Source organism: Oncorhynchus mykiss, chromosome 22 (assembly GCF_013265735.2).
Source record: "Oncorhynchus mykiss isolate Arlee chromosome 22, USDA_OmykA_1.1, whole genome shotgun sequence".
Classification (NCBI taxonomy): Eukaryota; Metazoa; Chordata; class Actinopteri; order Salmoniformes; family Salmonidae; genus Oncorhynchus; species Oncorhynchus mykiss.
The window spans coordinates 8,006,411-8,032,176 of record NC_048586.1 but is presented as its reverse complement, the minus strand read 5'-3'; the positions used below and the strand labels follow the sequence as shown (position 1 = coordinate 8,032,176).

Genomic DNA, 25,766 nt, shown 5'->3' with positions numbered 1-25,766 from the left:
GAGAGCATCATGAAGAACAAGGAACACACCAGGCAGGTCCGAGATACTGTTGTGAAGAAGTTTAAAGCCGGATTTGGATACAAAAAGATTTCCCAAGCTTTAAACATCCCACGGTGCACTGTGCAAGCGATAATATTGAAATGGAAGGAGTATCAGACCACTGCAAATCTACCAAGACCTGGCCGTCCCTCTAAACTTTCAGCTCATACAAGGAGAAGACTGATCAGAGATGCAGCCAAGAGGCCCATGATCACTCTGGATGAACTGCAGAGATCTACAGCTGAGGTGGGAGACTCTGTCCATAGGACAACAATCAGTCGTATATTGCACAAATCTGGCCTTTATGGAAGAGTGGCAAGAAGAAAGCCATTTCTTAAAGATATCCATAAAAAGTGTTGTTTAAAGTTTGCCACAAGCCACCTGGGAGACACACCAAACATGTGGAAGAAGGTGCTCTGGTCAGATGAAACCAAAATTGAACTTTTTGGCAACAATGCAAAACGGTATGTTTGGCATAAAAGCAACACAGCTGAACACACCATCCCCACTGTCAAACATGGTGGTGGCAGCATCATGGTTTGGGCCTGCTTTTCTTCAGCAAGGACAGGGAAGATGGTTAAAATTGATGGGAAGATGGATGGAGCCAAATACAGGACCATTCTGGAAGAAAACCTGATGGAGTCTGCAAAAGACCTGAGACTGGGACGGAGATTTGTCTTCCAACAAGACAATGATCCAAAACATAAAGCAAAATCTACAATGGAATGGTTCAAAAATAAACATATCCAGGTGTTAGAATGGCCAAGTCAAAGTCCAGACCTGAATCCAATTGAGAATCTGTGGAAAGAACTGAAAACTGCTGTTCACAAATGCTCTCCATCCAACCTCACTGAGCTCGAGCTGTTTTGCAAGGAGGAATGGGAAAAAATGTCAGTCTCTCGATGTGCAAAACTGATAGAGACACCCCAAGCGACTTACAGCTGTAATCGCAGCAAAAGGTGGCGCTACAAAGTATTAACTTAAGGGGGCTGAATAATTTTGCACGCCCAATTTTTCAGTTTTTGATTTGTTAAAAAAGTTTGAAATATCCAATGTCGTTCCACTTCATGATTGTGTCCCACTTGTTGTTGATTCTTCACAAAAAAATACAGTTTTATATCTTTATGTTTGAAGCCTGAAATGTGGCAAAAGGTCGCAAAGTTCAAGGGGGCCGAATACTTTCGCAAGGCACTGTATATATATCAATGTCGTCGCTCTTGCTGCTGGCGATTCTGAGCCACCTCTACGCAGACAAAACCATTCTGTATACATCTGGCCCTTCTTTGGACACTTAAACCTCCAAACAAGCTTCAATGCCATACAATACTCCTTCTGTTGCCTCCAACTGCTTTTAAACGCTAGTAAAACTAAACACATGTTCTTCAACCGATTGCTGCCCGCACCTGCCCGCCCGACAAGCATCGCTACCCTGGACGGTTCGGACTTAGAATATGTGGATAACTACAAATACCTAGGTGTCTGGTTAGACTGTAAACTCTCCTTCCAGACTCACAATAAGCATCTCCAATCCTAAATTAAATCTAGAATCGGCTTCCTATTTCACAACAAAGCCTCCTTCACTCATGCTGTCAAACATACCCTTGTAAAACTGACCATCCTACCGATCCTTGACTTCGGTGATGTAATTTACAAAATAGCCTCCAACACTCTACTCAGCAAATTGGATGTAGTCTATCACAGTGCCATCTTTTTTGTCACCATCGCCCCATATACTATACACCACTGCGACCTGTATGCTCTCGTTGGCTGGCCCTCGCAACATATTCGTCGCCAAACCCACTGGATCTAGGTCATCTACAAGTCTTTGCTAGGTAAAGCCCCGCCTTAGCTCACTGGTCACCATAGCAACACCCACCCGTAGAAAGCGCTCCAACAGGTATATTTCACTAGTCATCCCCAAAACCAACACCTACTTTGGCCGCCTTTCCTTCCTTTCCTCTGCTGTCAATGACTGGAAAGAATTGCAAAAAAAAAAAAAAAAAAAAAAAAAAAATCACTGAAGCCTTATAACTCCCCCACTAACTTTAAGCATCAGCTGTCCGAGCAGCTTACTGATCACTGTACACAGACAATCTGTAAATAGCACACCCAACTACCTCATCCCCATGTTATCTTATGCTCTTTTGCACCCCAGTATCTCTACTTGCACATCTATCACTCCAGTGTTAATGCTAAGTTGCAATTATTTCACCTCTATGGCCTATTTATTGCCTTACCTTCCTAATCGTACTACATTTGCACACACTGTACATAGATTTTTTTCTATTGTGTTATTGACTGTAGGTTTGTTTATTCCATGTGTAACTTGTTTTTGTCGCACTGCTTTGCTTTCTCTTGGCCAGGTCGCAGGTGTAAATGAGAACCTGTTCTCAATTGGCCTACCAGGTTAAATAAAAGGTTAAATATATTTTTTTAAATACATAAAAATTGAGTGAAAAACATTCCCAGAAGAGTGGATGCTGTTATAGCAGCAAAGGGGGGGACAAAGTCCATATTAAATGCTCGTGATTTTGGAATGAGATGTGGACACATGCTGGTGGAACATACTGTACATGACCAAAAGTATGTGGACACCCTAGGGTCACGCACTATTTGTAAATGTATAAATAATTATTCAAAAACATAAAATATCCTCAAACCATCTAAAAAAAAAAAAAATTAAATACCGTGATATATGCTGGCCATATCGCACAGCCCTAGTTTTGAAGATGCTAAAGTATTATACAGCCAACAAGAACCTCATATGAAGTGCCTGTCTGTTCGTCTATCTATCAGTCACTACAGTAAGTTCGGTTATAAAACGTGTTGGTAGCTAGCCAGCCTGCTTTCCATCTACCAGTCAAACAGCTGTCAAAAACGTTAGCTAGCTAGGTTAGTCAGCTGTCAGTTATTGATTTATAGTAATGCAGTGGGAACAGCTAGTGGCTAGTTAACACAACAGCGTTCGCTTGCTTACCTTTGCCATTCTGCCAGGCTGTGTACCAAGACAGGCTGAGAAACGACGTGAAGAAAATGATAGCAGTGGCAACCGTTCCATTTCTGAGCCTCATCTCATTTCAGCGATTCTCTCAACGAAGCGCGGGGACCCCGGGGCCGGCGTGCCTCACTCAATGCCTTCAGGGTTTTCAATCCAGGCAGAGGTGCGTACATACAGTAACTCGCCTCGGGTAGTAAAGGAACTGAGGTTTGAGAAACTGGGCTGGCTTTAAATGTGGATTTTGTCTTTCCTAATCGTTCCCGGTCTGTCGCAGTGACTTGTCGATCTCTTTCCCTCTCGCTTGAGGGTGGCCAGTCACGAGGCAACCCTTCCTACACCGAGGCTTCTGCGCGTTCTACAATCTGAATCTCCCCGTGATGTGAGCATGGTCGGGCGGTATGCTTATTCACCTCCACTCAGTGGCAGTCGCTGCACAAAATGATGGAGAAACGGAAGATTAAAGATCCTGAACCTTAGTGTTGACGGTACGCCTCCTTGAACTTCTGCACTCTGATGATTCTGGGGATGGCAAGAGTAAGCACAATCAACTGGTTTGACACGAAGAGAACATCTGCATTAATCTAGATATCGTTATTTTCTACTTATCAAAGTTAAGCAGCAAACACTGAAAAAAAAATAATACTAACTTTATCTCGTTACTGTAGCTGGCACATTTAGAAGCTAGAGGGTAAGAGTTAAGGCCAGTCTTTTCTAGGAACCAGACCAATATGTGGTGGCTATGCTTCTCCACAGACCTTAACTAGTATCGTATTTACATTTGAGTCATTTAGAAGGAGCTCTTATCCAAGATAAGGTTAAATAGATTCATTAAGACACTGACTTAGTTACACCTACAGTAGCGGCTGGCAGGCTAATACATAGCTAGCTAGCTACGGTACCTGTCTGATTAGACGCTGGTTATACTATTGACGCTTCTTGAACATGAACTGATTAGCTAGCGTTAGCTACGTGATAGATAGCTAAATGGCAGTATAACAATTAAAAACGACGTTTGCTACACTTACCCTCTGGTACACTGTTGCAGTCTGAAATATGTGTATTCTCGAAGTTGACCAAATTCGTGTTTTGTCACGAATAATCATTGATTGGGGGGAAAACTCCTTTATCTGCAAACCATTCTGTCAGACAACGCCAGCGGTCTGCCAAGGCACGAGGCGCCGCCCACTCAAGACGCCGGTTGTTGCCGAGCATCAACACACCGCGAACTTGCGCAGCATTTATGGGATGCGCGAGTAAAACACACGCATCTCTTTCAGCATCAAAATGACAAAATATACCGTTTGTCAAAAAAAACTGCTACCTTTTTTTATAACTAAATATATGAAGCACTACTTTAGGACTGATGGGTCGAGCATTTATTTTGCGGCCTATCATTTTTGTTTATGTCTAAAGAGCGCCACCGTGCGTTCATACGATCATTCTACAGCTGCTAGAGAAATATGCATCTTAAGCATTGCATAATTATGCAGAGCATACCTAAATTAAGTGACCTAATGATTAAAAAAAATAGAACACTATCAGCTTTACTGGTAGAAAACACAAGCACATAATGCTTCAAAGATACAGCGAGTGAAAGATTGGGAGGACATTTCAATTATTTGACCAAATCATTTGTATTATGTTCCCAACATTGCATGTACAGTTTTACAATCTATAACAATGTATCATTCAACTTCTGCTTCAGATCATGCACAATGTCATTGACATGTACATTTTAAAAGATGTTTTCTTCAAACTCAGCACAAAATAGAAATGTGAATTGACAGTATGCGGCACTCAACAACATTCAATATCAAAGTCAAGATCTATTGCCCACCAGAGTCTACTTTAAGTGGATTGTTGATTTGTCATTTTCTAGCTGTTGAACCGAAGATTGTGAAAAAGCTTGGTGGTAGCATTGGGGGAAAAAAATTCAAAGCAAATAAACCATTCTGTACATTCAACAACATCTTTACATAAATAGGAACAATCTATATCTACTTGTCTTTATATTCACATTCTGTAGAAGCTTTCCCTTGAACTGTGGAAGCACTTTAATCAGTTAGTGCAAACTGGTTGATATGGGGGACATCTTAAATGTAGTTGTTACCTCTACATGCACCATGGTTAGACCACTCACACTCAGCCTAGAGAAGATCTAGAACTGAAAATCCCCACTCCCCATTTCTCTTAAAAAATATTCCAGAACTAGAGCTTTTAGATCCTCCCATTCTGTTATGTGTTTGAGTGGTGATGAATATGGTCTGAGGACAGCTGTTGTGGCACCTAGAGATGCTAACACACTGTCTTGTATTGGTACACGTGTGTCATATTTGGCACTGTGCAGTAAATTAATATAAACTGTGGATGAAGTTCCTCTCAGTAGGGTGTGGCTTTGAAGTAGTCTTCCAGGGGGATGAGTGACACCCCTCCAACCCAATCCTGGAGCCAGACCTGTTTGAGCTCTAGCTTCATAAAGAACCAGTTGTGTCCCACTGGCCATTTCCGCATCACAGGGTGTCTGGAGGGAGAGGACAAAAGACAGCATTATACACACACTAAACAAGCAGGCTATGTGTAGTCCCTGACTTCATTACTGGTGAGAGACAATTGGACAGCCAAACACACACAGAACATGTTCAGGGAGGACGAGTGATAAACATGCACACACACCTAGAGAACATGGCCTCCTGGGCAAACTCCACCTCCTCTGGGCCCACTTCCACCATCTTGCCTGTCAGGGTCAGTCTGGCACAGCGTGGGTCTTCAGGATCAAACACCTGCTGCCTGTGGGAACAGAGCACAATGTGTAACCATCACACACAGCAAGACTTGAAATGTGCCACTTCAACCTAGCACTGGGTGGGGACCCAAGGTTACCCACCCAAGAAAAGGAGGTGGGTGACACTCAGTCCTACCTGCAGAAATCTCCCTCTGCCTCTGAAAATGTGAGAGAGGCAAATGGGAAGCTTCTCAGGTCTGCTACAGAGTTGTCCATCAGCGTGACGTAGAAGTAGACAACTCCTGTACTGTTGTCCATTGGGCCATCACTGACCGAGAAAATATTCCCAAAAGGAAGGCCCTTAATCTGAGGATACAAAATAAAGTTGTTATACAATATGAAAACAAGGCTTAATAGTACATTGAGTGCTAATGTGCTTCATGGAGCAATTGCAATGCTGAGGAGAGGGCACCTTAAGTAAGTCTACAAGCTTTACTGTACCTTGTCTTGAGTGGAAATGGTGGCGAGATGTCCCCAGTCGCTGTAGTGGGCCATGTATCTGGCGGTTCTCGCCGTCTCCTGATGTGGGGGAGGTGAGGGGGCACTGGCGGGCGCTTTCACCTCCTCCATCCGATAGGAGAACACCCTGGACGCAGATGACACGGGCGCTGCATCCTCCTTTTTCGATTTGACGGTTTCTTTGGGCTTCTCCGCACCATTTCGTAACACAGAGGGCGGGTATGCCTGTTTCCACAGCCCGCTGTTGTCCACTAGCAAAGCGGGGGCGACCTCCTCCTCGGAAACGGCGTCCAGCTCTCCCTCCACCACGACATCGTTGGAGGCGACAGCCCAAGATACTGAGTTTCTGAGAGTGTAGCTCTCACAAAGGCACAGCAGCGCGGCAAATAATGCCAGGGAAAGATGATGTGACTTCATCAAACTGCTGGATATCTACTTTCCTTCTCGAGTTCGTCCTTCTGTCTAGGTGTGTGTTTACTGCCTCACGTGTATCTGTGGTGTTTTCATAACACAAGGCGAGGATTGGGCGGAGCCACAAGTTACACAATTGGTAGATGAGAATTGCCACAGCGCCACCCTCTGGTACGCCAAGGAATTATAGAGTGAACGTTGCCCTCCTTTCTATATTGAGAAATTCTCTCAGGCCAGAACTATTACTTTCCTACTGCTCTATGGTATTTTGCAATAGACATTGAACACGAGTCATACATGCTGCTTTAAATTTGTTTTGGCAAATGTTATATTTCTGTGCATTAATATTTCAGTGGTGCTTTCTAAAGATGTATATTTGCTTTGAATATACCCCAAATAGTTTTGAAATGAAATACTTTAACTGCTCTGTTAGTGTGGTCAGCAAAAATAAAATGACAGAAAACATTAGAATTTTTATTATTCATCATAAACAATTAGAGATGAATAGTTAGAACAACACTGGGGCATTTAGTCATATACATAAGCATTTATTATTTTCATAAATATCTTAAACATGATTTATTTCTGAGATATAATTCAAATGTTATTCCAACAATATATCAATAATATTTTCCCCATCTCTAACATAAGCCCAGAGTTTGGGACAAAAATATGTTTGGATCAAAACCAAGAGAGACAGAAAAAGAATTCAGAGATAGTGAACCATTCTACATCATAGTCATCCCATACGCAAACATACAATACAAAAAAATGTCACAAACAAGGCAAGCCTGTACATTCAAGGGAAGGCGATTTTACAGCTTACCTATAGCTTTTGCTTCCAAGGTCAATTCAATTCCACTTCAATGAACTCAACATCTCACTTTGTCCTTCACTCGCGCTACATTCCCATCACTACTGTTGTTGCTGTTTCTCTCCCTCTGTCTTGCTCCGTCTCTACCACTCTCACAACTTGCAATTGAGCCATTTTAGCAGACACTCTTGCCTATAGCAACTAACAATAAGTGCATTTAAATAAGGAACTCCCCCTATCTCTCTCCGTATCTTTCTTTCTTTCTTTCTTTCTTTCTTTCTTTCTTTCTTTCTTTCTTTCTTTCTTTCTTTCTTTCTTTCTTTCTTTCTCATTCTATCAGTCCATGGTCTTGTCATTCCAGGCCATTGACTTCCTCTTGGCCAGTTCCATCCAAGATGGCTGCCCCCCACTGTCAGAGATGGTCTGCAGGGGGGATGATGACGAAGGTGATGATGAAGGAGATGACGACGTTGCCATGTTCTTTCTCAGCCATTTGTGCTCTCTGTCTGCATGCCTGCCTGCCACTTTGGTTGGGCTTGATTCTGAGAGAGGAAGACATAGAGATGGTAATGACAATATAAATTAATAAGATCTTAACTATGCACAACCGTAGCAACATTTATAGAATGTTATAACTATAACATATAATTCAGTCGTTTTTTCAACCTATCCTATTTCATTAACATCTCTGTACCTGGCCTCCCATCAAGTTTAGCAACTTTAGTGTTTCTGTGAGTGGGTGGCGTTTTGGAAGGAGCAGCAGATTCAGCTGTGGGCTGAGACTCAGGTGGGGTCCTCGTTCTCCTGAGCTCCACCTGTATGGGGGAGGAGAGTGAGAGTGAAATTAAACTCTGTTTGTTTGACACCTCTGTTCTCAGATGATGTGTGAATGAAGTGGTTACCTTGCTCCCAGCAGGAGGAGTCCACTCCGCCCGTTTCTCCAGAAAGGCTGCCCTCCCTCCCACAGTCCCTGGCCTGTCCCGGTCCACCCACTTCTCTGTTGGCACAGCCGCCTCCTCACTCTTCCCCTGGAGGACAAGGGTCCTGTCACCTCTCCCTAGTGCTGGGACTGTAGCTTGGACTGGGGCTGGGTTTGTTGTTGGGGCTAAGGCTGGTTTGGGCTGAGGGGTAGGGTTGTGACCTCGTGTGATCCAGGGGGGCTGGCTGGGTGTGGAGCTTGGGCTTGAAGAGAGGGAAGACGAGGCCAGGGGCTGAGTGGAAGTGGCACCTATTGGGGCAGATTGTAGTGTGGCTTGAGCTTGGGTCTGTGGAGTGGAGCGCAGGGTGTGCTGGGTTGCTCGTATGTTGGACGGTGAGGTCACCTGAGACACAGAACTTAGGGTAGATTGTGCTAGCGGTTGAGGGGCGGTGGTTGGTTGTGCTGCCCAAGTGTTGGTTTGGTTTGACACATGTGTTGATGGTTTTGTGTTCTGTGTTGATGGTTGAGTCACTGTCTTTGGTTGTGTTGTGTTCTGTGTCTGTGGTGTTTTGTCAGTCTGCTGTTGTTTTGTGGTCTGTGTGGGTGTTTGTGCTGCTGTCTGTGGTGGTTGTGCTGAATTATGTGACTGCAGTAGTTTAGCAGTCAGGGGTTGCATTGGGGTCTGTGATTGTGGTTGTGCTGCGGTCTGAGCCTGTGGTGGCATTGTCGTCTGTGTCTGTGGTTGTGTTGCATTCTGTCTCTGAGTTTGTGTCATGATCTGAGCCAGTGACGACGTCTGTGGTTGTGTTGTGGTCTGACATTGCGGTTGAGTTGGGGACTGCATGCCAGTGAACTCTCTGGGTAGACTGCTGGTGAAGAGCTGCTGGAGGCCCCTGGTCTTCCCCCATGCCATGCTCATCCAGGATACGGTAGACTTGGGGGGCGCCTGGGGGCCAGTCGTGGGGTCCTGAGTGGCTGAGGAGGTAGTGTGGGCTTCCATGGCTGGGACAGGGGTGGTTTGGACCACCTTAGGGATAGCTGGGGTGGTTTGGGCCTCTTTAGTGGGAGGTGAGGGGGTAGGCTGGGCTGAGGTTACTGTAGACATGGGGTTAGACACATTCACATGATGACACAGAGTACTGTCATGGTGTTACAACAAGCACAATGTTCCCTCAGAGGAATAAGTCTTTATCATTCTGGTGTAACCTGCCATTTTTATTCTAGTGTAGCATATCTCCTTCGTTGGTTAACTCCCTTGATAACATAGAGATGATATATTCTGTAGAAGTGTAGCTTGGGGACAAAGTCCAGCACTGACATCCCTATCCAGTAAATGCATGATAATAATACTGTATATTATGTTCATTATTTACCCACATGGCTGAATATTCCGCCTTTTCAGAGAGGGAGTCTCACCTGCTTCTCTGAAGGAGCCGGCTCTCCCCCTGGGTGAAGACAGTGTTGTTGGGGCATCCCAGGTGTTTGTATGGAGCTTTTTGGGCATTGAGTTGGTTGGCGGGGTGTCCTGTAGCCCCTCAAGCCCGGTGGGTTTTGAGGAAAGGGTGTAAGGGGTAAGAGGGAGAGCACCCACCTCCTGACTTTGACGGTTAATCTTGAGATCTGATTGGCTGGTGGCTGACTCCGCCCGGACCTTCAGAGAGAGATAGGTGGAGCGAAGCTTCACGCCAAATGCTGATTTCCCCTCTTCCTCCTCTTCCTGTGCCTCCTCCTTTGCTTCCACTGCCTCCTCCACACCCTCCCTGCTCTCCTCCTCCACCTCCTCCCCTTCCAAGACTTTCTCCCCGATATCGCTAGCAGTCAACTCCTCTTCTTTGGGCTTGGCTCCCTCTTGCCTGCCCCCATGCTGCTCCTGCCCCCTCTGGCTGGCGTTTGAGGAGATCAACTTCACCTCTGTCCCCTTCTCCCTCCCCTCCCTCTTCGCCCCAGCCCCAGCCTGCTCCACCACTCCCAAGAAACCACCACTTCCCATCCTGGGTCTCTCCCGCTCCCTGGCAGAGTTGATGGAGATGCGGAAGGATCCAGAGACTGGCCTTGGCTCTGCCTGACCTGCGTCCTCCGGCCCAGCAGGTGGCTCTGTGGTACTCTGACCAGCAGCCACAGCCTCTGGCTTCCACCTCAGAGAGGATGTTCTGACGTTGTTCAGGCTAACTGCGGGCTGGGCGGCCGGGACTGGGTTTTCTTTGGTGCTACCCTCGGTGCTGGGGGTTGAATCTTTCACACCACTCTTGCTCAGGATGTCCCTCTTGGTTTGGGATGGGGCTGAGGGCTTGGGGTCTCCCAGGGACAGTTTCAGGGTCTGCTGTTGTGGAGTGTATCTCAGGTCCTGTACTGTGGTCACAGAGGAGGACTGTGGCTGTTTGCCTGGCACAATTTCCACTGGTCTCAGAGCAACCCCAGGATGCGGCTGCTCCTGTGGAGAGGGCTTGCAGGGGAGGGTTGGGGTGGAGGTGGAGGTTTTTGGGAACCCCTCAGCCTCTGTGGGACCAGACTTAAGGGGTGTCAGCTCTGGGGGTGCAGTGGGGGTGGTCAACCCCTCCAACTTTTGGATCTGGGTAGAGTGAGAACGTAAACGTGTTTTACCCCCAGTAATAGCAGGCCCGTCCTCTTCCTCCTCTGTCAAGGGCCGGTCAAAGTTGTTAAGACTCTCTGAGCGTGGTCTCGATTCAGTCTGAAAAGAGAGAGAGAGAGAGAGAGAGAGAGAGAGAGAGAGAGAGAGAGAGAGAGAGAGAGAGAGAGAGAGAGAGAGAGAGAGAGAGAGAGAGAGAGAGAGAGAGAGAGAGACAGACAGACAGACAGACAGACAGACAGACAGACAGACAGACAGACAGACAGACAGACAGACAGACAGACAGACAGACAGACAGACAGACAGACAGACAGACAGACAGACAGACAGATCATCGAGCAATAGTGTATCCAGTATTTTGATCTTTCCTGAGCCTTCCTCTGTGTGAGTTCCAGAGGCAAGGGCCCCATGTGTAGTTGGTATGCCCAGGCAGAACTTACCATGGTCAGCCTTTTGTTCTTGGCACTGGCCCTCTGGTTCCTGGGCTTGATGGACATACGGTGGCGGGCGGCAGAGTTATCCAAGGAGGGGGTGAACTGGGCTGGGGTGCTGAAATCCAAGGCAGGAGAGGCAGGGGAGAAGGCAGAGAGGGGGGCAGATGGGGTGGGGTGCACGAAGTTGGTAAGAGGAGGTTTGATCATGGGAGAGAGGGGATGGGACAAGGGTTGGGAGGTGGCCTATGAACAAAGAAAACAGAATAAAGATTTGGATTTATAACGACTCATAGTTGATATCAAGTGATATAGTGACTGACCCGCAAACAGGAATCGGTATTACCTGCTCTTCCTCCTCACTTCCTGTTCCTGCTAAACTCAGAGAGCTATGGTGCCTGGGAGGGGCAGGGAACTGTGGAGGAATGGGGAAGGGTTTGGTTGACACACAATGGCTGATGAGGAATGCAAAGTTCAACTATTGGCACTGCTGGAATGCAAACATACAGTTACATACCGACTCATCGAGAGAAAATGGAGGTATGGAGGGTTTTATGGAGGAGGAGGTTGAGGGTGGAGGTTGGAGAGAGTATGGCGACAGTACCTGAGGATGCGGTGCACAAAGTCTCACCTTGTAAGATGCCCCCCGGGGGTGTCTGTGGTCGCCCATGGAGATTTCGGGAGGGCTGTGGGGCAGACCATCGTCCTCTGAGCTGCCCCCCAGGTCCTCTGGACGTTTGATTGGCAGGACCATTGGGGACCGGCCTAGACGCATGTTCTGCTGCTGGAGCTTCATCTGGCCAATCAGAAATAATATAGAAACCTACCTTGAGATCTGCTTGGTAACCCATTGATGTCAATTCCTGATTTACACAGAAATACGAAGGTTCATGAGGTGTGGGATTCCTTTTGAATGGGGGTTGGGCCTTTAAATGCACATGTATGTTTCTAGATCCAGGGTACACCACGGAATGAAGACTCACCTGGAGTTCTTTGATCCTGCCTTGGACGTTCTCCTGGGATAGAACCCTGGGCTGCTCCGGACTAGACAGATCCTGGTCGGCCAAGAAGATACTGTCATGTGACAACGCCCGTGATCCCAACACGCCTGAACACCTGGTAGAGGACAGAGGGAGGAGGGGATATGAATGTCATGGAATCAATCATACATTTATAAATATACACACACGCACGCACGCGCGCACGCACACACACACACACACACACACACACTTACAGATGCTCAGCTGAGCCTAGCCCCTCCGCCTCAGTGACATCACCAGCAGACTGGCTGAGTTGGGTCTCTCTCTTGGATCTCCCAAACAGACGTTTCTTCAGGGTCTTCAGCTTGGACTTCCTCTTTCCTGGAGGATACAGGCCTTGGTCATGATGCACGCATACAAATGCATTCTTATTGATACTCATCCATGCTTTAACCGCTACAGATACAGACACACTGTCTACACTCATGCAGACACACACTCTGACTCGCCCACTCTAATACAGATAACGTAACAGATACAGACACACTCTCACACACACTAACATGTGCCTAGTTAGATACACTCTACTCACACTCCTACACACATACTCAGTCTAACCCACTCTAATGTATGTTTATAACAGAGATAGATACACATGTACACTAACTGAGCTTTTACATGCTTTCTGAACATTATCCAAGTTTTCCAGTGCCTCACCTCCTGTAAGGTCATCAGCGCTGCCCTCCGCATCTCCTGCAAAAGACTCCATTGCTCTTTCCTTTCAACAACTGCAGGATAAATATATATAGAGAGAGAGACAGGGATCAATAGAGACAACAAGGAAACAGAGAGACAGACAGACCAACAAATGGAAGCAGAGATAGCCAGAGAAGCCAGCAGTCAGAGAAGAAAGAGCGACGCGGAGATGTTGTGACACACAGAATGTCCTTTCTACCATGGAGTGAATTCTCAGACTCGGTACTCTCTAGCCATGGTCTCTGCGAACACACTTCTATGCTGCACATGTATGAGTCTGATAAAACACACCCAAACAGGACACTATCTCTCACTCCACCTGAGCGCAAAGGTTTATTGGCACTTAGACTTTACCTTCAGCTAGTCAGGAAGGTGGGGTGAGAGAGAACACACTCCACTTCTCCATACCTGGATGAATCACTGTTTATAACGTATAGCAGATGGACACATGATTAATGGAACTCTAATAGACGGGGATGGAAAAATCTATTAAGTTAACACACACAGGTGCACACACACACACACACACACACACACAAAACCCACCACATGTACAAATGCAAACACACACACACACGCAGACAGACACACGTGTCAGTGCAGTACACTCTGTGATGACCCAGGTAACACACCCTCTCTGTTGGTATTAGAGGCCTATAACCTGGCTCTCTAGTGAAGTACTGAAGTCTACACAGTGCGAGCTGCTGGTTGATGGCCAGAGGCTGATAAGACAGACAGCATGAACCTATGGTGCAACATGCAAAGTTCAAACTGCTCCTGAGTCCCCATTGAGACTCAGGGAGTCTTCATGAGCTCAGTTGATCTATGGGTCGAGTTGAAAAACACTACTGTTTCATAGTCAAAGGAGGGGAGGCCATGTCCCAAATATAACACTTAATATGCTTTAGAGAATAGGTTGATATTCAATATTTTCACAGACCGCCAATGTAACAGCTGCTGCCTGCATGCACTGTGTAAAATGGAGTTTGATTCAAAAGTGGAACAACTCGCTATACCACAAGGCCCCTGAGGAATACGGTCAAAAGAAACCATACAGATCCTCAGAGAGACGTCTAATGAGCCCAAGGAAAGCAGCACCAGAAAATAAAGATAATCTGCAGGATTATTGACATTACATAGAGATCCCTAGGATTTCACAGCCCCACAATTCCACAACAGTAGACGAATCACCAACTTTCAACGTCCCAGACCCATCGACACAAAACTTAGCTGAGATGCATTGATCATACAAGCACACAGACACAGACTCACGCACAGTCGTGCACACACACACACAAGAATATAGGCTAGTATTTGAACACGTGATGTACATCATGTACTGCATTCTGTACACTGTACACATGCTGTACCTTGGCAATTAGACACGGTAAAGCCAAAGTCAATTTGCTGGGGCAGCATAAGCCCATTCTCAAATATAAGTGCATTTAATAATGCACCTCTATCTAAAAGTACTTATCCTTGAAAGAATGCTACATTGTTAAACCAAATCTCCCCAGGGACTAACATTCCTGTGTTTACTTACCCAGTTCTACCAGACTCCCTTACTGCACAGTAGCTATCCCTCCCTCTCCTCCTTTTCCTTCTCTCCTCTACTCTCTCCAACGGCGTTGTGTCCTCACTCTCAGCAGAGGCTTTGTCCTTCTTTAAAGCCTCAGGCTGCGGTCCTCCACACCTGCAGATAGAGGGAGGGAGAGACTGAGAAGAAGGACGGAGTGAAAGGAGAGAGCAAGTAAAAGAGAGAGAGAGAGACAGAGAGAGAATAAGGACAGAGAGAAAGGCAGGGACAGAGAAGGTCAAGCTATGCCGGGGGCAGCATATGCAGACAGGGAGACAAGAGGGCAGAGCGGAGAGAGAGAATGAAGGAGAGAGAGAGAGAGAGAGAGAGAGAGAGAGAGAGAGACCGAGAGAGCAAGAGAGATGCCAGAGACTATTACATTAGTAGCACACTGTGGCCCACTGCGCTAAGCTCCTTATGAAACACTAACCTGATTTTAGGCCCAGAAATGAGGAGAGAGAGAAAAAAATAAAGCTGCAGTTGGAAATAGTACATTTACACATTACCACCACAAGACCACAATGCACTGGGGTGGGCTGGGCCAACCATAGACAGACACAGGGGTGTGATTTGAAGAAAGATAGAGTGTGTGTGTGTGTGTGTGTGTGTGTGTATTTACAAATGTAAACAACAAGTGTGTGAAGCCCTGCGCTGTTAACAGTTAACAATGAGAAGCTTTCAGCTGAGTTTAAAGTTCCCTCCTTGGGCTAGCGTCATCAACACCTGGAGCCCATACTTTTCCACTTCATTTGCCAAGGGTTATTGACTTAACTTCTACAGGTGCGTCAATTTAAAATGAACTCCAATTGAGACTGTAGGAGATTTAACCTACTGGAACTGTTGTCATAGCTAGGACAACACATAGAGGCGCTGGGGATTTGCATGTCCACGCGTCAATCGCTCAGAGCTTTTGCATGCATGATCTTTCAGACGTGATAAAACAGTTTAGTTATTTACAGTTACAGTAAGCACAGTCCATATCAGTGTTGTGGCCAAGCCACTGTGTTGGGAGGAGAGAAGAGGGGCTCAGCCCTATGTTTCCCAACCTATGTTCCCTCAGCCCTATGGTCCCCCAGCCCTATGTTCCCTCAGCCCTATGTTCCCTCAGCCCTATGGTCCCTCAGCCCTATGGTCCCCCAGCCCTATGTTCCCTCAACCCTATGGTCCCTCAGCCCTATGTTCCCTCAGCCCTATGGTCCCTCAGCCCTATGTTCCCTCAGCCCTATGGTCCCTCAGCCCTATGTTTTTCTAATTTGGCGCACAGAAACTTGAGGCCATGAGTAAAACATGTAGTAAAAGATAATGGCACCAATTGGCCTATAGGTGGCACTGTTATAAGGTGTCTCACTTAAACCCTCATATCCGCCACACTGTTTGACCTAGAGACTTGAAACGTTGTATGTACAGTTGAAGTCGGAAGTTTACATACACCTTAGCCAAATACATTTAAACTCATATGCTAACGATAAAATTCAGTATGTACAGTAGTCCCATGGTACATCTCTTAACTTAGTTTAATTTACGTGTACATTGAAATCCTTTGTAAATCCTCTCCACAATGGCTTATCAACTTGAAACATGTTAGGGTCATCAACGACATTACCACGATGAACCATGTTACGTTTGGCATTGATATCTTAAACAATAAGGAAACTATTAAGCATTCACTATTTTGACTATGTAAAGCTAACGCTTAAAATGATCATAACAAACTTCTTCTCATGGACTAAAAGTCAGATTCAGTTTGGACTCATCACAATAGTCTCTAAAGAGTTTGAGAAAATAACAGTGATGTATTCAAAGCTAAAAAATACTTCTTTACATGAACCACAGGACCAAATGACACCAAATGTGGAATGTGGGCACATGATACATGTCTTAACTTAGTTTAAGAAAATATAAGGGATTGATCAGATGGCTGAGTTATTGACAAATCAAAAATCTGATTCTACATGTCTATTTATACCACTGTAAATCCACTCTACAGTGGCCTATCAACTTGGCACTTGTCAACACTATCATGGATGTCCATAAGATTAACCACACCGAATTTGGTATTGATATCTCAAAAAACAAGCTATTAGCAACTCATTCTTTGCATATGTAATGCTACTGCTCATAATCATCTGAAATCATCTTCTCCTCATGAACCATACGTCAGATTCACTACAGATTTTGTATTTAGACTCATTTCAGCATTCTTGAATGGTTTTGAGAATAAAAAGTTGCTGCATTCAAATATGTCCGCCCCGTACCTATAGATGCACTTTAGCACATATGCTAACGATAAAAATACTTTACAATCTTCTCTTCAAGAACCATTAACCAGATTGACTCCAGATTTGGTATTTAGAATCAAAAAATGATTCTCTAATGAATTTGAGAATGACTCAAAGTCGGCCACGCAACACAACTAGATAGCACCATGTCACACCAGGGCCATGAAAACTGAACTGACGGACATGACAATGATTACCTACTGCATTCAGAGATAACCAACCTACAGCACTAGACTAATCTTCACTTGCTTATGGTATTGCGAGATAAACATGTTATGCATTCACCTGATAGCACATCAATCCAATCAAAATCAAATCCCCCAAAATATTAGCATAAACATATTTACCAGATGTTATTGCGGGTGTAGCGAAAATGTTTGTGTTCCTAGCTCCTAGTCGGAAGTTTACATACACCTTAGCCAAATACATTTGTACTCAGTTTATCACAATTCCTGACATTTAATCCTAGTAAACATTCCCTGTCTTAGGTCAGTTAGGATCACCACTTTATTTTAAGAATGTGAAATATCAGAATAATAGTAGAGAGAATGATTTATTTCAGATTTAATTTCTTTCATCACTTTCCCAGTGGGTCAGAAGTTTACATACACTCAATTAGCATTCAGTAGCATTGCCTTTAAATTGTTTCACTTGGGTCAAATGTTTTGGGTAGCCTTCCACAAGCTTCCCACATTAAGTTGGGTGAATTTTGGCCCATTCCTCCTGACAGAGCTGGTGTAACTGAGTCAGGTTTGTAGGCCTCCTTGCTCGCACATGCTTTTTCAGTTCTGCCCACAAATTTTCTATATGATTGAGGTCAGGGCTTTGTGATGGCCACTCCAATACCTTGACTTTGTTGTCCTTAAGCCATTTTGCCTCAACTTTGGAAGTATGCTTGGGGTCATTGTCCATTTGGAAGAGCCATTTGCAACCAAGCTTGATGCCATCTATTTTGTGAAGTGCACCAGTCCCTCACATTTCTCCAAAAAGTACAATCTTTGTCCCCATGTGCAGTTGCAAACCTTGGTCTGGCTTTTTTTATGGTGTTTTTTCTTCCTTGCTGAGTGGCCTTTCATGTTATGTCGGTATAGCATATAACATATGTATGTTATGTCGGTATAGCATATAACATATGTATGTTATGTCGGTATAGCATATAACATATGTATGTTATGTCGGTATAGCATATAACATATGTATGCTATGTCGGTATAGCATATAACATATGTATGCTATGTCGGACTTGGTTTACTGTGGATATTGTCACAGCCGGACTGGGGACCCTCTCTGCGGGCCCCGAACTGGGCACCCTCACTGCGGGCCCCGAACTGGGGACCCTCACTGCGGGCCTCGGACTGGGCACCCCCGTTGGAAACTCCCGACTGGAGGCCATCGCTGGAGGCTCCAGACTGGAGGCCGTCGCTGGAGGCTTCGTGCCATGGATCCTCACTGGAGGCTTCGTGCCATGGATCCTCACTGGAGGCTTCGTGCCATGGATCATCACTGGAGGCTTCGTGCCATGGATCATCACTGGAGGCTTCGTGTCATGGATCCTCACTGGAGGCTTCGTGCCATGGATCATCACTGGAGGCTTCGTGCCATGGATCCTCACTGGAGGCTTCGTGCCATGGATCATCAGTGGAGGCTTCTTGCCATGGATCATCACTGGAGTCTTTTTGCCATGGATCATCACTGGAGTCTTTTTGCCATGGATCATCACTGGAGGCTTCTTGCCATGGATCATCACTGGAGGCTTCGTGCCATGGATCATCACTGTAGGCTTCGTGCCATGGATCATCACTGGAGGCTTCGTGCCATGGATCATCACTGGAGGCTTCATGCCATGGATCATCACTGGAGGCTTCATGCCATGGATCATCACTGGACTGGAGAAACACACAGGAGGCCTGGCTCTGGGAGCAGGCACAGGACTCACCAGTGCATGGGGCGGTCATCGGATACACTGGGCCTTGAAGGCGCACTGGAGGTCTCGAGCGCAGAGCCTGCACAACCCGTTTTGGCTGGATGCCCACTTCCACCTGGCAAATGCGGGATGCTGGCACAGAGCACACCGGCCTGTGAATGCTCACTCGAGACACCCTGCGCATCATCCCATAACACGGTGCCTGACCAGTCACATGCTCCCCACGGTAAACACGGGGAATTGGCTCAGGTCTAAACTCCAACTCCGCCAATCTCCCCGTGTGCCCCCCCCAAAAAAAACATTTTGGGAGCTGCGTCTCGGGCTTCCGTGACCGGGTCTTGTCCCCTGCCATTCTCTCCTCCCCGGTCCAGCTCGTCCTCCCGGGTTGGCGCACGCTGCTTGATCTTTTGGGGGTGGGTAGTTCTGTCACGGCCGTCTTCCTGGAAGGAATAAGTGGACCAAAGTGCAGCGTGGTGAGCGTACATTTTAGTTTTTTATTTTAAAATGTCACCAACTTAACAACAAACTAAAGAAACAACCGTGAAGCTTACAGGGCCACAAACAAAGTTAACTACTCACACTAAAAGTAGGGGAAAAGGGCTACCTAAGTATGATTCCCAATCAGAGACAATGATAGACAGCTGTCCCTGATTGAGAACCATACCCGGCCAACACATAGAAACACAAATCACCCAAATCGCACTCTGACCAAACCAAAAAGAGACATAAAAAAGGCTCTCTAAGGTCAGGGCGTGACAGATATAGATACTTTTGTACCTGTTTCCTCCAGCATCTTCACCAGGACCTTTGCTGTTGTTCTGGGATTGATTTGCACTTTCGCACCAAAGTACGTTCATCTCTAGGAGACAGAACGTGTCTCGTTTCATCTTAGTTTCATCAGACCAGAGAATGTTGTTTCTCTTGCTCTGAGAGTCCTTTAGGTGCCTTTTGGCAAACTCCAAGTGGGCTGTCATGTGCCTTTTACTGAGGAGTTGCTTCTGGCTGGCCACTCTACAATAAAGGCCTGATTGGTGGAGTGCTGCAGAGCTGGTTGTCCTTTTGGAAGGTTATCCCATCTCCATAGAGGAACTCGGAGATCTGTCAGAGTGACCATCACCTCCCACAGGCCCTTCTCCCCCGATTGCTCAGTTTGTCAGGGCGGCCAGCTCTACGAAGAACCTTGGTGGTTCCAAATTTCTTTCATTTAAGAATTATGGAGGCCACTGTTCTTGGGGACCTTCAATGCTACACACATTTTTTTGGTACCCTTCCCCAGATCTGTGCCTCCACACAATCCTGTCTCTGGGCTTTACGGACAATTCCTTCGAGCTCATGGCTTGGTTTTTGCTCTGACATGCACTGTCAACTGTGGGACTTTATATAGACAGATGTGTGCCTTTCCAAATCATGTCCAGTCAATTGAATTTACCACAGGTGCACTCCAGTCAAGTTGTAGAAACGTCTCAAGGATAATCAATGGAAACAGGATCCATCTGAGCTCAGTTTCGAGTCTCATAACAGGGTCTGAATACCTAAATTAACACGTTATATTAAAACATTTTATACACTGCCTTTCAAAAGTTTGGGGTCACCTAGAATTTTCCTTGTTTTTGAAAGAAAAGCCAATTTTTTATCCATTAAAGTAACATCAAATTGATCAGAAATACAGTGTAGACATTGTTAATTTTGTAAATGACTATTGTAGTTGGAAACAAATGATTTTTAATGTAAAATTTACACAGGCATACAAAGAGCCATTATCAGCAACCGTCAATCCTGTGTTCCAATGGCACGTTGTAGTTCATCCAAGTTTATCATTTTAAAAGGCTAATTGAATATTAAAAAACCCTTTTGCAATTATGTTAGCACAGCTGAAAACTGTTGTGCTAATTAAAGAAGCAATAAAATTGGCCTCCTTCATACTAGTTGTAACGGCTTTCTTCTGTGGATGAAGGATCGGACCAAAGCGCAGTGTGGTTAGTGTTCAACATGTTAAATAAGGACAATAAACGTGAACACTACAAAATACCAAAACAACAAATGTGAAAAACCGAAACAGTCCCATCTGGTGCATAGACACAAAGACAGAAGACAACCACCCACAAAACCCAACACAAAACAGGCTACCTAAATATGGTTCCCAATCAGACTCAATGACTGATTGAGAACCATATCAGGCCAAACATAGAAATGGGAAAACTAGACACACAACATAGAATGCCCACTCAGCTCACGTCCTGACCAACACTAAAACAAAGAAAACACAAAAGAATTATGGTCAGAACGTGACACTAGTTGAGTATCTGGAGCATCAGCATTTGTGGGTTCGAAATGGCTCAAAATGGCTAGAAACAAAGTCCTTTCTTCTGAATCTCATCAGTCTATTCTTGTCCTGAGAAATGAAGGCTAGTCTCAACGTCAACAGTGAAGAGGAAACTCCGGGATGCTGGCCTTCTAGGCGGAGGTGCAAAGAAAAAGCCATATCTCAGACTGGCCAATAAAAAGAAAATATTAAGTCCACAGCGTTGTACGAGATCTTCAGTTTCTTGGCAATTTCTCGCATGGAATAGCCTTAATTTCACAGAACAAGATTAGATTGACGAGTTTCAGAAGAAAGTTATTTGTTTCTGGCCATTTTGAGCCTGTAATCAAACCTACAAATGCTGATGCTCTAGATACTCAACTAGTCTCAAGAAGGCCAGTTTTATTGCTTCTTTAATCAAACAACAGTTTTCAGCTGTGCTAACATAATTGCAAAAGGGTTTTTTAATATTCAATTAGCCTTTTAAAATGATAAACTTGGATTAGCTAACACAACATGCCATTGGAACACAGGAGTGATGCTTGCTGTTAATGGGCCTCTGTATGCCTATGTAGATATTCCATAAAAAAATCAGCCGTTTCCTGCTACAGTAGTCATTTACAACATTAACAATGTCTACACTGTATTTCTGATCAATTTGATGTTATTTTAATTGCCCATTTTTTTTGCTTTTCTTTCAAAAACAAGGACATTTCAAGGTGACCCCAAACTTTTGAACGGTAGCATGGGGTATTGTGTGTAGATTGATGAGGATTTTCTTTTACTTAATCCATTATAGAATAAGGCTGTAACGTAACAAAATGTTGAAAAATGGCAGAGTTGGGATGTAGTGAACATGTACATGTAGTTCAACTAGTTTAACTACGTTTTGCAGTCATTTGGTGTTAGTTGAACTACACTGAACAAAAATATAAACGCGACCTGCAACAATAAGGAAATCAGTTAATAGAAATAAATGAATTAGGCCCTGGTCTATGGATTTCACATGACTGGAAATACAGATATGCATTTGTTTGTCACAGATACCTTTAAAAGAAAATGTATGGGCGTGGATCAGAAAACCTGTCAGTATCTGGTGTGGTCACCATTTGCCTCATGCAGCACAACATCTCCTTCGCAGTTCATCAGGCTGTTGATTGTGTCCTGTGGAATGTTGTCCCACTCCTCTTCAATGGCTGTGTGAAGTTGCTGGATATTGGCGAGAACTGGAATATGATGTTGTACACTTAGATTCAGAGCATCCCAGACATGCTCAATAGGTGACATGTCTGATGAGTATGCAGGCCATGGAAGAACTGGGACATTTTCAGCTTCCAGGAATTGTGTGCAGATCCTGGCCATGCAGACTGTCTACCATCTGCCCGGTACAGTTGAATGCCGGATTCATCCATGAAGAGCACACTTCTCCAGGGTGCCAGTGGCCATCAAAGGTGAGCATTTGCTCACTTATGTCGGTTACAACGTCAAACTGCAGTCAGGTCAAGACCCTGGTGAGGACGACCAGCACGCAGATGAACTTCCCTGAGACGGTTTCTGACAGTTGGTGCAGACATTATTTGGTTGTGCAAACCCACAGTTTCTCAGCTGTCCGGATGGCTGGTCTCATATCATCCCACAGGTGAAGAAGCCGGATGTGGAGGTCCTGGGCTGGCTTGGTTACACTTGGTCTGCTGTTGTGAGGCCGGTTGGACGTACTACCAAATTCTCTAAAACAACGTTATGGTAGAGAAATTAACATTCAATTATCTGGCAACAGCTTTGGTGGACATTCCTGCAGTCAGCATGCCAATTACATGCTCCCTCAAACTTGAGACAACTGTGGCATTGTGTTGTTTGACAAAACTGAGTGCCTTATAATTGTCCCCAGCACAAGGTGCACCTGTGTAATGATCAGGCTGTTTAATCATCTTCTTGACATGCCACACCTGTCAGGTGGATGGATTATACTGGCAAAGGAGAAATGCTCACTAACAGGGATGTACGCAAATTGGTGCACAACATTTGAGATAAATAAGCTTTTTGTGTGTATGGAAAAATTATTTTATTTCAGCTCATGAAACATGGGACCTGTTCTGTTCTGGAAAGAGCAAAGATCTTAAGAGGAAAGTACATCTTTCTTAACGAAACTATCCTGAAGCTGTGCGCCATAAGAGGAAATAACTTATCCCAGCCATGAAAGCTTGATGACATTTGTTACATCTGCTATGACTGGCTCATTGTATATACTACACATTCTATCCACAAATGTCAATACATCCCATCACACACAGTACCAGTCAAATGCTTGGACACACCTACTCATTCCAGGGTTTTTCTTTATTTTTTACTATTTACTACATTGTAGAATAATAGCGAAGACATCAAAACTGTGAAATAACACATTTGGCATCATGTAGTAACCAAAACAGTGTTAAACAAATCTAAATATGTTTATATTTGATATTCTTCAAAGTAGCCACCCTTTGCCTTGATGACAGCTTTGCATTCTCTCAACCAGCTTCAAGAGGTGTTCACCTGGAATGCATTTCAATTAACAGGTGTGCCTTGTTAAAATGTCATTTGTGGAATTTCTTTCCTTCATAATGTGTTTGAGCCAATAATTTGTGTTGTGACAAGGTAGGGTTGGTATACAGAAGATAGCCCTATTTGGTAAAAGACCAAGTCCATATTATGGCAAGAACAGCTCAAATAAACAAAGGGAAATGACAGTCCATCATTACTTTAAGATATGAAGGTCAGTCAATCCGGAGAATTTCAAGAACATTGAAAGTTACTTCAAGTGCAGTCGCAAAAACCCTCATGCACTATGATGAAACTGTCTCTCATGAGGACCGCCACAGGAAAGGAAGACCCAGAGTTACCTCTGCTGCTGCTGAGGATAAGTTCATAAGAGTTATTTGGGTTGCACCTCAGATTGCAGGCCAAATAAATGCTTTACAGAGTTCAAGTAACAGACACATCTCAACATCAACTGTTCAGAGGAGACTGCGTGAATCAGGCCTTCATGGTCGAATTGCTGCAAAGAAACCACAACTAAAGGACACCAATAAGAATAAGAGACTTGCTTGGGCCAAGAAACACGAGCAATGGACATTAGACTGGTGTAAATCTGTCCTTTGGTCTGATGAGTCCAAATTTGAGATTTTTGGTTCCAACCGCCTTGTCATAAAGAGAAACCCTTGAATGAGTAGGTGTGTCCCAACTTTTGACTGGTACAGCATGTAAGTAAGATATTTCCGTTTTTTTATTTGAATACATTTGCAAAAATGTCTAAAAAGTTGTTTTTGCTTCATTATGGGATATTGTGTGTAGATTTATGAGGGGGGTAAATATTTTAATCAATTTAAGAAGGCTTTAATGTAACAAAATGTGGAAAAAGTCAAGGGGCCTGAATACTTTCCTTATTCACTGGACATATGAAATGTATTACATTTAGTAATGATCTATGTAGTCTATTTGTACTAGAACTCTAATTATTGTCATTGCTCATTATACCTTCACATTTTAAATAGAGCATTTGGAAATGGAGACCAATGTCTAGACTGTTCAGTCAGTTCAGTTCACCTTGATGAATGTTGGCCATATGGTAGGTAATGTCAAGCTCATGAAACACGAGAAGGTAATTTATCTGTAGAGGATTACTCGGTACCCTATTTGAATGGGATAAAGTAATTCAGTTTGTGATATACAGTGTTTTTTTTAAAAACCTATTTGCATTTATATAATATGGCAGCCAAAAAGTTGTTATCATACTTACTGTACGGACGTGACTGGTGTTGAAGATGAATTAACCCAAATGTCATACTATTAGTGGTGCCTGGATGGGGGCTCACAGCTGTGTCACTGTCAGTTCATGACCTACACTTCGAGGCTATAGCATAATAGCATACTAGTACTGCTTGCGAGCGACCACTGCTGTCCTCCGTCCAACGTTTACTATTCTCCAATCCTAACAGGACTAACCCTTAGTCTACTGCAAACAACGTCAAATCAGAAAGACCAAAAAATTATAAACTGATCAAATCCACCAGTCTAAGCACCAGGAAAAATGATAAATAATTAATTATATTACGTTATCATAGGTTAACACCCAGGGATTATATTTTGGCTTCCCTCTAGTCTAAAATGTCATATCGTTATAATATTTTTACAATTCTAGGGTTATTGTAAGGTGGACGAACTTCATTGTCCACTAGACGGCGCCATGTACAGTACCAGTCAAAAGTTTGGACACAGGTATTCATTCAGAGGTTTTCATTGTAACTATTTTCTCCATTGTAAAATAATAGTGAAGACATCAAAAATAATCAAAATATGTATACACAAATCAAAATATATTTTATATTTGAGATTCTACAAAGTAGCCACCCTTTGCCTTGAAGACAGCCTTGCACACCCTTGGCATTCCTTCAACCAGCTTCACCTGGAATGCTTTTCAAACAGTCTTGAAGGAGTTTGCACACATGCTGAGCACCTGTTGGCTGC

At 44.5% G+C, this 25,766-nt stretch overlaps 3 protein-coding genes across 6 annotated transcripts in view; all 3 read right to left on the bottom strand.

The window, feature by feature from the left end:
- The window catches only part of mgat4a (alpha-1,3-mannosyl-glycoprotein 4-beta-N-acetylglucosaminyltransferase A), a 48,632-nt gene extending 44,371 nt beyond the window's left edge, over window positions 1-4,261 (bottom strand). Inside the window, exons 1-2 of the mRNA XM_036958610.1 lie at window positions 4,063-4,261; window positions 3,017-3,556 (exon numbers count right to left, since the gene is read on the bottom strand). Coding sequence (XP_036814505.1) covers window positions 3,017-3,110 — 94 coding nt within the window. The 5' untranslated portion in view covers window positions 3,111-3,556; window positions 4,063-4,261. The remainder of the gene's footprint in view (window positions 1-3,016; window positions 3,557-4,062) is intronic.
- Window positions 4,262-4,652: 391 nt separating this feature from the next.
- On the bottom strand, window positions 4,653-6,814 carry creg2 (cellular repressor of E1A-stimulated genes 2). The gene is made up of 4 exons (XM_021578789.2): window positions 6,261-6,814; window positions 5,956-6,125; window positions 5,711-5,824; window positions 4,653-5,558 (listed from the first exon to the last, which is right to left on the bottom strand). The coding sequence occupies exons 1-4, from the start codon at window positions 6,693-6,695 to the stop codon at window positions 5,417-5,419; spliced, it is 861 nt and encodes a 286-aa protein (XP_021434464.1). The 5' UTR covers window positions 6,696-6,814; the 3' UTR covers window positions 4,653-5,416.
- Window positions 6,815-7,150: 336 nt separating this feature from the next.
- On the bottom strand, window positions 7,151-15,265 carry cracdla (cracd like a). 4 transcript variants are annotated; one of them, XM_021578787.2, is made up of 12 exons: window positions 15,186-15,265; window positions 14,723-14,872; window positions 13,141-13,211; window positions 12,678-12,804; window positions 12,424-12,556; window positions 12,072-12,236; window positions 11,787-11,855; window positions 11,450-11,686; window positions 9,839-11,111; window positions 8,406-9,517; window positions 8,198-8,318; window positions 7,151-8,045 (listed from the first exon to the last, which is right to left on the bottom strand). In XM_021578787.2, exons 3-12 carry the CDS (start codon window positions 13,190-13,192, stop codon window positions 7,840-7,842), a joined length of 3,495 nt encoding a protein of 1,164 aa, XP_021434462.1. In that variant the 5' UTR covers window positions 13,193-13,211; window positions 14,723-14,872; window positions 15,186-15,265; the 3' UTR covers window positions 7,151-7,839. The 4 variants fall into 4 exon arrangements, with proteins under 4 accessions (XP_021434462.1, XP_036814502.1, XP_021434463.1 ...); XM_036958607.1 differs by lacking the exon at window positions 15,186-15,265 and having other exon boundaries at window positions 14,723-15,084; XM_021578788.2 differs by lacking the exons at window positions 14,723-14,872; window positions 15,186-15,265 and adding an exon at window positions 13,379-14,711.
- Between the last annotated feature and the right edge of the window lie 10,501 nt (window positions 15,266-25,766).